The sequence below is a fragment of the Staurois parvus genome, unplaced genomic scaffold (assembly GCF_062004578.1).
Source record: "Staurois parvus isolate SC_StPar_1 unplaced genomic scaffold, SC_StPar_1.0 ptg000003l, whole genome shotgun sequence".
NCBI classification, from domain to species: domain Eukaryota; kingdom Metazoa; phylum Chordata; class Amphibia; order Anura; family Ranidae; genus Staurois; species Staurois parvus.
The window spans coordinates 4,409,329-4,426,514 of NW_028317799.1; the positions used below are offsets into that span (position 1 = coordinate 4,409,329).

Here is a 17,186-nt window from a genome sequence, read left to right on the forward strand (position 1 = left end):
TCACAGTCTGTCCACATACATGGCCATTTTGATACAGGAAGATGCTGGGTGACTGGGGCCAGTGTAGCATCTGAGCTGCCACTCCTTCCAGTGTTCCTCTCAGACTCAGTCCCTTATTGCAAGCCGGCTGGCAACTGTTGATCAATATGGAGTTTTGAAACTGTCTCCTTTTTTTTTTCTCTGTCTGAATGGTTAATACAGTTAATTTATATTTGGTTAATATATACTAAATTGCCAAAGCAATTGGGATGGCTGCCTTGACACGCACATGAACTTTAATGGCCCCCCAGTCTTAGTACATTGGTTCAATATTGAGTTGGCCCCACCCTTTGCAGCTATAACAGCTTCAACTGTTCTGGGAAGGCCGTCCACAAGGTTTAGGGGGGTGTCTATGGGAAGGTTTGACCATTCTTCCAGAAGCACATTTGTGAGGTCAGGCATTGATGTCGGATGAGAAGGCCTGGCTCACAGTCTCCGCTCTAATTCATCCCAGAGGTGTTCTATGGGGTTGAGGTCAGGACTCTGTGCAGGTCAGTCAAGTTCCTCCACCCCAAACTGGCTCCTCCATGTCTTTATGGACCTTGCTTTGTGCACTGGTGTGCAGAACAGGATGGGGCCATCCCCAAACTCTTCCCACAAAGTTGGGAGCATGAAATTGTCCAAAATGTCTTGGTATGCTGATGCCTTAAGAGTTTCCTTCACTGGAACTAAGGGGTCAAGACCAACCCCTGAAGAACAACCCTACACCATAATCCCCCCTCCACCAAACTTTACACTTGGCAGACTGTAGTCAGGCAAGTACCGTTCTCCTGGTAACTGCCAAACCCAGACACGTCCGTCAAATTGGCAGACAGAGAAATGTGATTGGTCACTCCAGAGAACATGTCTCCACTGCTCTAGAGTCCAGTGGCGGCATGCTTTACACCACTGCATCCAACGCCTTGCATTGCACTTGGTGATGTAAGGCTTGGATGCAGCTGATCGGCCATGGAAACCCATTCCATGAAGCTCTCTACGCACTGTTGTGCTAATCTGAAGGCCACACAAAGTTTGGAGGTCTTTAGCTATTGACTCTGCAGACAGTTGGTGACTTCTGCACACTGTGCGCTTCAGCATGCGCTGACCCCGCTCTTTCATGTGACGTGGCCAACCACTTGGTGGCTGAGTTGCTGTTGTTCCCAGTTGCTTCCACTTTGTTATAATCCCACTAACAGTTGAGCGTAGAATATTTAGTAGCCAGGAAATGTCACGGATGGACTTATTACACAGGTGACAACCTATCACGGGACCACGCTTGGAGTCACTGAGCTCCTGAGAGCGACCCATTCTTTCACAAATGTTTGTAGAAGCAGTCTGCATGCCTAGGGGATGATTTTATACACCTGTGGCTACGGAGGTGACTGGAACACCTGAATACAATGATTTAGAGGGCCCAATACTTTTGACAATATAGTGTATATTTTGTCTTTACGATTGGTGCTGATGGCATTTTATGGCAATTGTTTTTGAAAAAGAAAAGAAATTTAGCAGTTTCATGTTTTGTTGATTTAATATTTTCTACTGTTTTTAAAATTATTTATTTTTTGGGGGGAGGTGGGGGGAGCACAAGTAGCTGGTCTTGCCTAGGGCACAAAATAGTCTAGCACTGGCCCTGCTTCCAACCAAAAATAAAATATTAGATTCGGTGGGGTTGATGCCATCTTCAAAAGAACTAAAGCAGTTTCGTTTTTATAAAAATGCTACCTTTTATATAAACAATGTGTATATAATATGTGTATATACTTCGTAATGCATTTTGTTGGTTAAACTGCCTGCTGCCAGCTCATGGGGGACTCCAGTGGGGATTTAAGATGGGTAAGGCAGGGAACATAGTCTTGGGGAAGGCATGGCTAGAATAATCTCTAGAGATAAGAAAATACATGCATTGAACTGTAATACACAACACAGGGCGGGATTTACCAAAACTGGAGCATCCTGGTGCACATTTATGAAAGTAAGGTCATCCTAATACTCCTACTAAATACTCTTCAAGATTTGTAGGCTAAGCTGAGGTCATTGTGGGCATCATGGAGGCTGGAGTTGGGAACTACAAGTAGGTGATCCAGTTTTTATCCATATAAGATTTAGGTGGGCTTACTCTTTAAACATTCAAAAGTGTTTTTCAATCGGTTTTCAAAAACATTTTATACGTATGCTACTTTTGGAGTTTTGAAATTCTAATTTCATCTTCTTATCCTTTGTTCCCCAACAATTCAGCTGCTGGAGATGTGTATGCAGAATTGTAACTCAAATTTCCAGAATCTGGTGCTGAGGAAAGAGTTCCTTAAGGATGTGCTTGTTAAACTCTTGAATCCAAAATACAACTTACCTGTCCAAATGCAAAACAGAATTCTCCGCTTTATCATGGTAAGCTGTCTGCAAATAATTTGTTAAAGTTTTGTGATCTTTCTAAGCCTGGTTGTCTTAAAAAAATATGGAACTAAAATGCCATGATTATTATGCTGTATGTCAATGGTCTGTGGTGTCTGTTCTTGTATTATTCAAACCTTTAATCCTTGAGAAAACCAAAACTCCAACCTCTGTTCTCTGTGCTGTGACAGCTGGGCATATTGCTGCAGAACATCCTCTTCCAAAAAAGGCCTCTATGCTACAATCTTCTTCAATATGGCAGCTGGAGTTCACACCTATAACAGTCCATACCAATTCTCTCTAGCAGCATTAGTTTGCACAAGTTGAATCACCTATATCCCATTGGGACATGGATTTTTCAAAGTCCAAAATCTCAGACACTAAGATTACATAACAAGCAGTTGCTGAAAATTATTGCAAATCTTGTGTTGAATTTGTCTAGAAAAAAGAGTTACCAATTTTACTCCCTTGTAAGGTCTCCTTTTTAAAAGGTCCTAGGTCCAGAATCTATGCTGAGACCCATCTGTGAAAAGAGAAGGATCTGGGGAGTTCCAGGAGTTTAGAAAGGCCACACATTAATGTCTGCTCTTATGATGTCATCTTTAGATTGCACCAGGATCCCCAAAACATAATCACTTTGTTGTTAAGATATAGACCACAATTTCCATGATCTAACTCTGGCTACCTGCCCTTGAGTCCTGCACCTCCTTATTGATCGGTAAAGCCATTCATAGCTTTGGAGGCCAATTGAATGGTATAGAGGCAAAAAGAGGTGGGTCAAAGTTCAACCATGGAAGTCACTGTGGGGGATCATAAAGATGATCCAAGGATGCCAGCACTTACCTTCAGGTTTTTGATTTATGGAACTGGTGGCACCTTAGTAGGCAAGGTGACCTTCCAGGTTTCCTTTCACCAGGGGCTGACTGACCATTTGGAAACTCTGGCACTGCCCGAGGCCTCGGGGTCAGTAGGGGGCCCCATGAGATGCCCCTGGTACCTTTTTCATAGGCTGTTTTCACTTTCATGTAGTTAAGGCTCTGTTTCCATGTTCATACACTAAAGATTCAATGGGCTTCTGACAGAGAGTCCCCTTTACTAGAGTGGCCAACAGGCAAAAACGTTCTGCATTGTCCATTGTAAACAATCACATTCCTTTCTTAATGTTTTAGACTGTTTAGAGATTTCTATAAAGTTTCAATAACTAAACCTTTAATTTAGAATTTATTTAATATGAATGCAGACTGCTCAGGATTGATTTCTTTCAAAGTGCACTAAATTAACTAAAATAGAAGTAACAAATTATGAAACTGGTGTTTTTTAACTGTATCTGTTGCATATCCAGCTTTATAGTGCTATTATGCTTTATGGGAATGTAAATGTTTAGTTGTAAATAAAACTCTTTAAGTAAGCATGTAACTTACTAGATCAATGATCTAAACAAACACGCATTTGACGTTTAGCCGGTGCTGGCACAACCAGCATTTTCTAAGACATGCTTTAGTCCATAGATAACATGAGGAGAACCCATTTCTGAAGCCATGCTGAGACCAGAGAAGTTTTTGTGTAGTTAGAGGAGCACGGGGCGGCTGCAGTCTGTAATAGAAAGCTTAAAAGAATCTTCTGCAGCATGGCTGGTAGACTGGTTATTTTTTAAGAAGTATCTGCGAAAAATATATTTTCTGAGATTACTTAGAAGGCCAAATTCCAATCTGGCTTTGTTTTCTTCTGTGGAAGCCCTCCAACCCTGCTGCCCAGCTAAGGTCAGGGGAACAATCAGTTAAATAAATTAGAACAGCCTTCCTCAACCAATGTTCCTTCAGAGGTTGCCAGGGGTTCCATGAGCGATGGGCAATAACCAATGACACCAATGATCTTTTTAGCTATTTGTAGCAGTACCCTCTTGGAAGTTGCTGAATATTTTGTCCCCCCTATAGTCCTACACAGCTAGGCAACGCACATTTTTCACAGACTTGTATTCTGGAGACAGTAAATAGTCCTTGAGCTTGTTTTTTTTTTTGGGGGGGGGGGGTTTGTTTTTATTTGGGGTTTATTTTGAACTTGAAGGGGTGGAGTGGCGTATGAGTTGCCCAAGGGAACTACAACTGAGGACAACTCCTTGGCAACTATGTAGAAGTCTCAATACAGCAAAAAAGGGTTTCTTCCTGGAGAGCTCTCCAGCCTCTCCTGATTTACCACCCCAGACCCCAGATGAATCCTCTCCTCATCCAGATGTACTGGGTGAATCTCTGGGCAAGGGGACCCAGAATCTGTCTCTGCAAATCAACAGTCCCAGATGGGGGCTAGTCAGGTTGCCCACCCAAATGCCCTTTCTCCTTATCTGGCCCAGGGGGTGTAGGACTACTCACTCTTCTTCTTATATGAACTTGTTGGATTGGTAGCTGTCTTCAAACTATCCGCTGGGCAGGCTCCTTCCCTGCTGCACAGGTGGACCTCTCTCAGAGGACTGCTGAGGTTGAGAGATCCTACTTTCAGCTTCAGCCTGGAGGTAGGCTCCTTACCACTGGGCCCCATCCTAAGCTCCTGCATCCCAGCCTCTCACTTCCTGAATTCTCCTGCTGCTGAGCAGGCTCTGTCATACGTAAAGTGTTACTAAACCTAGGAGCCTGCACTCACTATATGTGGTCACCCACAGTACACAGAACATGAAAGAGCAATTATTTTAGTAAACATAAACTGCTAAATACCTTTTTTCATCAGCAGTTAGAGCAGTTTTGTGACTTCTATCAGTGTCCAGCCGAGCACTGGTTAAAGTTTGTAGGAGGAGTTTTCATTTTGCTCTAGGAGGATGTAGGACTCCTGACCCTCTGTCTGGACAGTACTGATTGGCCCTGTGCTGATCACATGCACTCTCCCAAGAAAGGAAAAACCTCTCTAGCAATACATACCAAATTGATCATGTGCAGAGCAACTCCACACAATATGTCCTATCAGGAGATAGGAGTGGGACACTGGAAGAAGGGGAGGATCAGAGAAATCAGAATCAAACAGTGTTTTTACACAATAGAGAGGATTAACCCCTTAGGTTCCACAGTGAAGTCAGACAAGTCAAGTCACAGAAGTTAGAATCAAACAGCGTATTTACACAATGCAGGGATTGACCCCTTAGGTTCCACATTGAGTATAACAAGCATGCTTTAATGCATATACAGACTGATTTTACTGTTGTGGGTTTAGTAACACTTTAAAGGTTACCCTGACCCCTTACCAAGCCTCCTGTTCGGGGATTGGCCAAAGTCCCTTAAGTGTTCAGGCCAGCCCCTCCTCACCCCCACCCACTGAGTTCTAGAGACTTCTCCATGTCTCTAGATCAGAGGGAGGTATCAAGGAGCTGACCTGCAGAGCCCTCAGCCCTGACCTCAACCCAGCTGACTCATGCCCAGGCTGCTACTCATCCTTTCTATCTAAAACAACTAGCTAGCTCCCCATAGCTAACTAGATGGGTGCTACATATCTCTAAGAGTGAATTATGTTTAATGACCACAAATGTAAAGCACTTTTCCCAGTTATTATCAAGCTAATGCACAGTGAGCTGTAGATAAATGAATGTTAAGTAAGGGTTCCCTAAACCTGGAAGCAGGGGCAGACTGACCATTTGGAAACTCGGGCACTGCCCGAGGGCCCGGGGTCAGTAGGGGGCCCCATGAGATGCCCCTGGTACCTTTTTCATAGGCTTTTTTGAGTTTGGGCAAGGACACAGGGGCCCCATGATCCCCTATTGCCCAGGGGCCCCATGAGTTATCAGTCCGCCCCTGCCTTTCACTTTCATGTAGTTAAGACTCTGTTTCCATGTTCATACACTAAAGATTCAATGGGCTTCTGACAGAGAGCCCCCTTTACTAGGGTGGCCAACAGGCAAACACGTTCTGCATTGTCCATTGTAAACAATCACATTCCTTTCTTAATGTTTTAGACTGTTTAGAGATTTCTATAAAGTTTCAATAACTAAACCTTTAATTTAGAATCCCCTATTGCCCCATGATCCCCTATTGCCCGGGGGCCCCATGAGTTGTCAGTCCGCCCCTGCCTGGAAGGTTCTTTTAATGGTTCTTCTATGTTAAAAAAGGTTGGTAAACACTGGGTAAAAGCATAGCTCATAAGTTCAGTACCCAAGTCTATGGGGCACGTCACCGTCCAGTAGGTGCTGAGCCCTGTTGGGTTGTGTATGCACAAATGTCCACCCTGGCACACCCATGGATTGTTTTAGACCAGGGGTGGGCAAACGTTTTGACTTGAGGGCCGCAATGGGTTCATATATTGGACCCGGGGGCCGGACCAAGAGTAGATGAATGATGTGTATGTGTCATCCATAGTAAGTATAGTAATATTCCCCCATAGTAAGCATAGTAATTAATCCCCCATATAGTAATTTATCCCCCATATAGTAATTCATCCCCCATAGTAATTCATCCCCCATATAGTAATTCATTCCCCCTATAGTAATTCATCCCCCCTATAGTAATTCATCCCCCATAGTAATTCATCCCCCATATAGTAATTCATCCCCCCTATAGTAATTCATCCCCCCTATAGTAATTCATCCCCCATAGTAATTCATCCCCCATATAGTAATTCATCCCCCCTATAGTAATTCATCCCCCCTATAGTAATTCATCCCCCATAGTAATTCATCCCCCATAGTAATTCATCCCCCATATAGTAATTCATCCCCCATAGTAATTCATCCCCCATATAGTAATTCATCCCCCCTATAGTAATTCATCCCCCATAGTAATTCATCCCCCATAGTAATTCATCCCCCATATAGTAATTCGTCCCCCATAGTAATTCATCCCCCATAGTAATTCATTCCCCATAGTAATTCATTCCCCATATAGTAATTCATTCCCCATAGTAATTCATTCCCCATATAGTAATTCATCCCCCATATAGTAATTCATCCCCCATAGTAATTAATCCCCCATAGTAATTCATCCCCCATATAGTAATTCATCCCCCATAGTAATTCATCCCCCATAGTAATTCATCCCCCATAGTAATTCATCCCCCATATAGTAATTCATCCCCCATATAGTAATTCATCCCCCATAGTAATTCATCCCCCATATAGTAATTCATCCCCCATATAGTAATTCATCCCCCATAGTAATTCATCCCCATATAGTAATTCATCCCCCATATAGTAATTCATCCCCCATAGTAATTCATCCCCCATAGTAATTCATCCCCCATATAGTAATTCATCCCCCATAGTAATTCATCCCCCATATAGTAATTCATCCCCCATATAGTAATTCATCCCCCATAGTAATTCATCCCCCATATAGTAATTCATCCCCCATAGTAATTCATCCCCCATATAGTAATTCATCCCCCATATAGTAATTCATCCCCCATAGTAATTCATCCCCCCTATAGTAATTCATCCCCCATATAGTAATTCATCCCCCATATAGTAATTCATCCCCCCTATAGTAATTCATCCCCCATATTAAGTCCCCAAGTCCCCCCTGTGTCAATTTACTTACCTTTGCTCCGCGCGTTCCTCTCGGCGTGTTCCCGCGCCGTTCCGGTCTTCAGGGCGGACTGTGAGAGGTGCCTAGCTCCCCTCACGTTCGTCACGCTGCCCCGCCTACACACATCCTGACAGCCATCCTGACAGTATCACGCTCCGCGGGCCGGATTAAAAGGTCTGCCGGGCCGTAGTTTGCCCATTGCTGTTTTAGACCAGACTATAATTATTCTGTATAGTTTTGGAGTTTTGAAGTTATCTGGAATTTGCCTTGTTTGATTTTATAGCTATAATATTAATAACGAATGTCACAATTTTTTTCTCTCACTAGACCTGGTCCACTGGCTCACGCGCAAACGTAGATCAGACTGAAGTCAAAGAATTATACTTAGAATTGATTAAGAAAGGGATTCAGTTTCCTTCCCTTGAGCCCACTGAAGATGAAATAAGGCAGTCACAAAGGGTAAGTAGAAATAAAGAATTCCACTAATTACATCTATATTCCAGTGTAAACAATAATATAGTGTTTCCCCTGACGGGAGAGACATTTAGGGCTACCATACAATTAAACAGTCATAGCCCACATGGTGCTAATGCTGAACATAAACTCACTTTTTAAAATGAAATATATGTTTTTAATCTTTATACAGTATATTGCCTTTGCTGATCCCTTAGCGCCTCGAGTACTTATTTAAAAAATGCTGCAGTGTAGACCAGTGTTTCTTAACTGGGGTGTCGTCTGGTTTCATCAGGGGTGCCAGGTGACATAACATATTTTTTACAGGGAATCATGCGTTTCCATGGTGCAGCCTGGTCGGTGGCCAGCACAATAGAAACGCATGATGCATAGGTTAGGAGTGGTTTGTACTTCCATTGTTTTGAACCTGTAACCTGTAAGGAGTTTGTATGTTCTCCCTGTGCCTGAGTGGGTGTCCCTCCGGGTACTCCGGTTTCCTCCCACACTCCAAAGACATGCTGGTAGATTAATTGGCTCCTGTCTAAATTGGCCCTAGTATGTGTATGTATGAATGAGAGAGAGGGATCTTAGATTGTACGCCCCTTGAGGGTTAGGGACTGATGTGAATGCACAATATACACTATAAGTATTGGGACACCTGCCTTTACACACACATGAACTGGGCAGTATATAGATATATTCACACACACTATATTTCCAAAAGTTCAAGGATGCCTGCCTTTACCCGCAGATGAAGTTTAATGGCATCCCAGTCTTAGTCCGTAGGGTTCAATATTGAGTTGGCCCCGCCCTTTGCAGCTATAACAGCTTCAACTCTTCTGGGAAGGCCGTCCACAAGGTTTAGGAGGGTGTCTATGGGAAGGTTGGACCATTCTTCCAGAAGCACATTTGTGAGGTCAGGCACTGATGTCGGGGGAGAAGGCCTGGCTTGCAGTCTCCACTCTAATTCATCCCAAAGGTGTTCTATGGGGTTGAGGTCAGGACTCTGTGCAGGCCAGTCATGTTCCTCCACCCCAAACTGGCTCCTCCATGTCCTTGCTTTGTGCACTGGTGTGCAGTCACATTGGAACTGTTGGGAATGCAACAGCATGTACTATAATGTACTATATATATAGTATTGTGTGTTAATATCACTTGACCAGTAGATGGCACTATACACTAAAGGTTACTAGTTGTGTATATCTGAAAACTTGTTTGTTCCTCTTCTCTCTCTATCATCTTCAGGAAGTAATATGTCTGCTGTGAAATGTGCTCTGTATGTTTGTAACTTAAGCCACACAAGTAAAGTCTGAATTCTGCTATCACTACCAGTGTCTTCTCTAACACATAACCAACAGGAACAGGAAGGGGCCATCCCCAAACTCCTCCCACAAAGTTGGGAGCATGAAATTGTGCAAAATGTCTTGGTATGCTGACGCCTTAAGAGTTCCCTTCACTGGAACTAGGGGGCCAAGCCCAACCCCTGAAAAACAGCCCCATACCATAATCCCCCCTCCACCAAACTTTACATTTGGCACAATACAGTCAGGCAAGTACCATTCTCCTGGCAACCGCCAAACCCAGACACATCCATCAGATTGCCAGACAGAGAAGCGTGATTTGTCACTCCAGAGAACACGTTTCCACTGCTCTAGAGTCCAGTGGCGGCGTGCTTTACACCACGGCATCCGACGCTTTGCATTGCACTTGGTGATGGAAGGCTTGGATGCAGCTGCTCGGCCATGGAAACCCATTCCATGAAGCTCTCTACACACTGTTGTTGTGCTAATCTGAAGGCCACACCAAGTTTGGAGGTCTTTAGCTATTGACTCTGCAGACAGTTAGCGACTTCTGCGCACTGTGCGCTTCAGCATGCGCTGACCCCGCTCTGTCATTTTACGTGGCCTACCAGGTTGTGGCTGAGTTGCTGTTGTTCCCAGTTGCTTCCACTTTGTTATAATCCCACTAACAGTTGAGCGTGGAATATTTAGTGGCCAGGAAATGTCACGGATGGACTTATTGCACAGGTGACAACCTATCACGGGACCACGCTTGGAGTCATTGAGCTCCTGAGAGCGACCCATTCTTTCACCAATGTTTGTAGAAGCAGTCTGCATGTCTAGGGGCTTGATTTTATATATCTATGGCCAGGTGTGTATGTATATATACAGTATACAGTTAAAGCTCTGAGCAAACTGTTGGCGCTATATAAATCCTGTATAATAATAATAATGAAAGTATACCAATAATAAATAAAATAAAATCCAGGGTGGGCAGCGATAAGCTCTAGCATTCAGAAAGGGATGAAAGCCTCCTTCCGTTTAATCCTCCTCCAGCACATTGCCATGCTGCCACAGCTGCTCTGTAGGGAAAATTGGAAGATAGGACTTTTAAGTGGTAGGGCAGACATCTCTGATGTGAAAGAGGGGGAACAGAGGACTCTGATGTGGAAAGATCAGAGTGGGGCTAAGGACTCTGATGAGATAGGAGGGCTAGGGAGATGATGATGCTTTATTGATTTAACTGCAGTAGAGAAAGTGCAGGTCACAAGGCTGACTGTACTGTATGGCAGGGCTATGTAATTCTCAACACTGGATTGAAAGAAATACAAACCCTTTTGCATGTAAAACAGCTTCAATATATTATTATTATTATTATATAGTGCCAGAAGGTTTGCTCTGCACTGTACATTATAGTGGGGGACAGGACATGAGACAATACAGTAACAATACAATACACGAGGGGTTCGAGGGCCCTTACAATCTAGGAGGGAGGGGATAGTGGTACAGGAGGAAGTGGCTGTGGGGGACGGAGTGGTAGGAGGAGTGGAGGAGATCGGCTGTTAGGTGAGGGTGGGGTAGGCTTCCCTGAAGAAATTGGTTTTCAGGGTGCGCCTAAAGGTGAGGAGGGTAGGTGACAGTCTGATGGATTGGAGTAGTGAGTTCCAGAGGATGGGGGAAGTCCTGGAGAAGTCCTGCAGTCAGGCGTGGGAGGAGGAGACCAGGGAACTAGAGAGTAGGAGGTCTTGTGAGGAGCGAAGAGTGCGTTTTGGGTGGTAGATGGATATCAGGTCGGTGATGTAGTTTGGGGCAGTGTTATGAACAGCTTTGTACGTCAATGTTAATAATTTGAATTTTATCCGTTGGGCAATCGGAAGCCAGTAGAGGGATTGCAGAGGGGGGTGGCGGATATGGAGCAGTTGGTAAGGTGGATGAGTCTGGCCGCAGAATTCAGGATAGACTGAAGCGGGGATAGCCTGTGATGAGGTAGGCCAGTGAGGAGGGAGTTGCAGTAGTCCAGACGTGAGATAATAAGGGAGTGAACGAGTAGTTTAGTAGTGTCTGGGGTTAGGAACGTACGTATCTTGGATATGTTGCGGAGATGGAGCCTGCATGAATTTGCCAGCGATTGGACATGGGGTTGGAAGGACAGGTTGGAGTCTAGAGTGACACCTAAAACTTTGGCTTGCGGGGTGGGACTGATGGTGGCGTGGTTGGTCGTGATGGAGAGGATGGGGGGGGGGGGCTGGGGGGGAAATTAGGATTAGAATATACAGTATGTATTTCATTTGTGTACTATTTGTTTGCCTGGAGTTCGGCTTTAAGCTCCAAAGCACCTACCTTGATTGTTTTATTACTGGATTGTACAAACACGACTGGCCGCCAAGTCTGCAGGCACCTTAAACTGAGCATTTTCTGGATGCTGAACTCTGCTTGTCCCACGAAGTGTATTTTATTCTCAGCATTCTTCTCACTTCAGAGGTTATCGGAAAGTTTCTTTGAATTCAGGCTCATTGAAGCACTTAATTATAGCTATGTACTCGGATGTAATTAGATCCTGTTTATCTTGTTTGCCCAGCTGCTTTGTTTATGTTATGTAATTCATCAGCATGTAAAGACATTGCAGTGCCGGCTGGTTCTCTTCCTTCTCCTTTCTGCATTCCATAAATGTGAGTTATAATTTAGGCATCTAGTCAGAGTTAAAGGCAAAGTCCACCTTTGGGACCATGTTTCATGTAACGCCCATGAAACACTGCCACATTCTCCAACCCCCATTCTCAACCCCCCCCCCCCCATAACTTACCTGAATCGTGGGGTGCTTCTCTCTGCAATATGTTGGAGTCTCCGCCCATACATCTGCACCATCCATTCATACGAATGGGAAGACTACAAGTCCCATCTGCCACTGCGGCAGAATATCAGACAGAGTGTGTCAGGCCGTCGGCTGAAGGTCGGTGATGTCGGCCACACTTGTATTCCACTGTTTTCTTCCTCCAGCCACAAAACAGCCCTGTACAGACCCGAGGCTAGGATATAAATGAGGCAAATCACCGGTCATGGTGGCAATGCTCAGCAGGCTTGAATGCAAAAATATATTTAATACACATTATTTTATTTATTTATTAAGGTGTGCGCATTTATTACTTTTTTTTTTGCAAAATTTGGACTATGTTTTTAAAGGGAAACTGTTGTTTATTTGCAAAAGAACATATTTTAGGGAAATTATTGTAATATTTACATAAAAGAACTTTTTGATGGGCTGTCACATTTTTACTTGCCCACTAGTCAACAATATGTCCAATTTATTAAAATGTTACTATACCCCCAGCAGTACAATCAGTCTGTAGATGCAGTAAAGCATGCTTGTTATACTCACGGTGGAACCTAAGGGGTTAATCCTGTGCATTGTGTAAAAAAAGGATGTTTGGTCCTGTCTTCTCTGATCTTCTTCTTCTACTGTCCTCAATCCATCTGCTGATAAAACAGAGCCTTAGGGGAAAGCTGCACATGCTCAGTTTGGTGTGTATTGCTAGAGAGTTTTTTTTTTCTCGGGAGAGTGCATGTGATCAGTTGCACCCCCAGCTCTGCTGATGCCCCACTCAGTAGTACCCCCAGCTTTGCTAATCCCCCACTTAGTAGTACCCCCAGCTCTGCTGATCCCCCACTCAGTAGTACCCTCAGCTCTGCTGATCCCCAACTTAGTAGTACCCCCAGCTCTACTGATCCCCTGCTTAGTAATAACCCCAGCTCTGCTGACCCTCCACTCAATAGTAACACCCAGCTCTTCTGATCCCCCACTCAGTAGTAATCCCCAGCTCTGCTGATCCCCTGCTTAGTAATAACCCCCAGCTCTGCTGATCCTCCACTCAATAGTAACCCCCAGCTCTGCTGATCCCCACACTCAGTAGTACCCCCAGCTTTCCTGATCCCCCACTCAGTAGTAATCCCCAGCTCTGCTGATCCCCTGCTCAGTAATAACCCCCAGCTCTGCTGATCCTCCACTCAATAGTAACCCCCAGCTCTGCTGATCCCCACACTCAGTAGTACCCCCAGCTTTCCTGATCCCCCACTCAGTAGTAATCCCCAGCTCTGCTGATCCCCTGCTCAGTAATAACCCCCAGCTCTGCTGATCCTCCACTCAATAGTAACCCCCAGCTCTGCTGATCCCCACACTCAGTAGTACCCCCAGCTTTCCTGATCGCCCACTCAGTAGTAATCCCCAGCTCTGCTGATCCCCTGCTCAGTAATAACCCCCAGCTCTGCTGATCCTCCACTCAATAGTAACCCACAGCTCTTCTGATTCCCTGCTCAGTAGTAACCCCCAGCTCCGCTGATCCACTGGTTTGCTGATCCTCCTCTCTCCAGTTCCACTCACCCCTCACTATACTGCTCCCATGCTGCACACCACATGTGACATCTGCTATTTTCTCCTGCTCCAGTCCCCCAGCTCTGCTGATCCTCCGTCGTGCAGTACTTGCTCTCTAGTCCCTGCTAATTTTCCGCTATAGCGTTCCCATGTTGCGTACCACGTGTGCCATCTGCTAGTTGCTCCACTCTGGTCCGGACCCCGCTCACCTTCCTGTTGCTCCATGCTACACACTAGATGTGACGTCTGCATCAGACACTCCCAGACTGCTGATGACGTCTTTCCAGTTCGCTTGTTGCTTTCCCAGTGCATCCTGGGATATCTTATACCTGCAATACCTACAAAACAAAGTGAAGCTAACTCTGAATAGGAGTCTCTCAAAACCTGCAGGCGTTGTCAGCGAGCTTTGTCATAGACTTCTATGGAGGCTTTGGAGACACTTTGAAGTACCAAGACAGTGGCATGGAGTATCATTTTTGAAGCAAAGCAAACACAACAGCGTGAACAGGATGGTACACGTGACCAGGGGCGGACTGACAACTCATGGGGCCCCCAGGCAATAGGGGATCATGGGGCCCCTGTGTCTTTGCCCAAACTGAAAAAAGCCTATGAAAAAGGTACCAGGGGCATCTCATGGGGCCCCATACTGACCCCGGGCCCTCGGGCAGTGCCCGAATTTCCAATTGGTCAGTCCGCCCCTGCACGTGACATTTTATTTAGTGACATTCAGAGTGCTTAAAAAAAGCGTGTTCAATGTCACATTTTGAAAAGGACTTTGATGGGGACCCTGATGTAAAGAGGACTTTTATGGGGACCCTGATGTAGGGGGGCTCTGATAGGGACCCTGATGTGAAGAGGACTTTTTTGGGGACCCTGATGTGGGGGGCTCTGATAGGGACCCTGATGTGGAGAGGACTTTTATAGGGACCCTGATGTAGGGGGGCTCTGATAGGGACTCTGATGTGAAGAGAACTTTTATGGGGACCCTGATGTAGGGGGGCTCTGATAGGGACTCTGATGTGAAGAGGACTTTTATGGGGACCCTGATGTGGGGGGCTCTGATAGGGACCCTGATGTGAAGAGGACTTTTATGGGGACCCTGATGTGGGGGGCTCTGATAGGGACTCTGATGTGAAGAGGACTTTTATGGGGACCCTGATGTAGGGGGGCTCTGATAGGGACTCTGATGTAAAGAGGACTTTTATGGGGACTCTGATGTAGGGAGGCTCTGATAGGAACCCTGATATAAAGAGGACTTTTATGGGTACCCCGATGTAGGGGGGCTCTGATAGGGACTCTGATGTGAAGAGGACGTTTATGGGGACCCTGATGTAGGGGGGCTCTGATAGGGACTCTGATGTGAAGAGGACTTTTATGAGGACCCTGATGTAGGGGGGCTCTGATAGGGACTCTGATGTGAAGAGGACTTTTATGGGGACTCTGATGTAGGGAGGCTCTGATAGGAACCCTGATATAAAGAGGACTTTTATGGGGACCCTGATGTAGGGGGGCTCTGATAGGGGCCCTGATGTGAAGAGGACTTCTATGGGGACCCTGATGTGGGGGGCTCTGATAGGGACCCTGATGTGAAAAGGACTTTTATGGGGACCCCGATGTAGGGGGGCTCTGATAGGGACCCTGATGTGAAGAGGACATTTATGGGGACCCTGATGTAGGGGGGCTCTGATAGCGACTCTGATGTGAAGAGGACTTTTATGGGGACCCTGATGTGGGGGGCTCTGATAGGGACCCTGATGTGAAGAGGACTTTTATGGGCACTCTGATGTAGGGGGGCACTGATAGGAACCCTGATGTAAAGAGGACGTCTATGGGGACACTGATGTAGGGGGGCTCTGATAGGGGTCCTGATGTGAAGAGGACTTTTATGGGGACTCTGATGTGAAGAGGACATTTTTGGGGACACTGATGTGGGGGCTCTGATAGGGACCCTGATGTGAAGAGGACTTTTATGGGGACCCTGATGTAGGGGGGCTCTGATAGGAACCCTGATGTAAAAAGGACTTTTATGGGGACCCTGATGTAGGGGGGCTCTGATAGGGGCCCTGATGTGAAAAGGACTCTTTGGGGGGCTCTGATAGGGACCCTGATGTGAAGAGGACTTTTATGGGGACTCTGATGTGAAGAGGACTTTTATGGGGACCCCGATGTAGGGGGGCTCTAATAGGGACCCTGATGTGAAGAGGACTTTTATGGGACCCCTGATGTAGGGGGGCTCTGATAGGGACCCTGATGTGAAGAGGACTTTTATGGGGACCCTGATGTAGGGGGGCTCTGATAGAGACCCTGATGTGAAGAGGACTGTGATGGGGCCCCTGAATTAAGTTGGGCTCTGATTTTTTTTCAGTCAGTGAATATATGATCTGGCCCTTTGACACTGAGAGGTTTGGTGACCTCTGGTCTAGGGGACAAAGAATAAGTGGCAATACTTGCCTTATTCCTTGTTCAAGCAGGCTTCCTCCATCTGTGCAACTGGTCCCCTTAAGTCTTTTCCTTTGGTGCTCCCCCCGGCAGTCGTACTCTGACATCATTATATACAATGCAGGACCAATAGCCCTGCATTGTATGTGAGAATGGCGAGTGTCTGCCCACAACCCGGAGTGTCATAGAGAAGAGGTGGAAAAGTTGACACAGGAGGCAAAACCAGGAAAATGAATTGCCTAATCAGAACTACACGTGTCACCCAAGTGGCCATGCAGTGCGGAAAATGAGAGTAAATCGCAAGGCTGGCTGTTCAGAACAATTACAATTCTTTTCCCAGGTAAAACTGGAAACATATTTGTATTTTAACTGTAATTGTTTTCCATTTTCTAATACTATCACAAAGGAAATGTAGTGGTGTCGCTTCTAGCAAGTGGTCAAATGTTTTCCTTTTTTTTCACACTGAAAACATGATCAAATTGGAGCGCCGTGGGCGGCATTCTATAGCAAGCCACAGTAAAGTGATCTATGCGGTTTTATTACACTTTTCTGATATTAACCATTGTAGGCATCTGTATAAAAACAAAGTCTTAAGGGTGTATTATAAAGTCTGACATTCACTAAACATGCATTGCTGGTGATTCTTCTAGTTGCATGTATTTTAAATGACAGCGATTCCTTCACCATTCACTAGGAAGGAGCTGGGCTTGGATACCAATTCAGTTTGAACCCAGTTCACCTGAA

General features: G+C 45.4%; 1 protein-coding gene across 1 annotated transcript in view; it reads left to right on the forward strand.

The window, feature by feature from the left end:
- TOM1L1 (target of myb1 like 1 membrane trafficking protein) overlaps positions 1-17,186 on the forward strand; it is a 153,315-nt gene that overhangs the window by 61,315 nt on the left and 74,814 nt on the right. The window contains exons 4-5 of the mRNA XM_089672641.1: positions 2,257-2,406; positions 8,232-8,363. Of these exons, the coding sequence (XP_089528767.1) occupies positions 2,257-2,406; positions 8,232-8,363 (282 nt within the window). The remainder of the gene's footprint in view (positions 1-2,256; positions 2,407-8,231; positions 8,364-17,186) is intronic.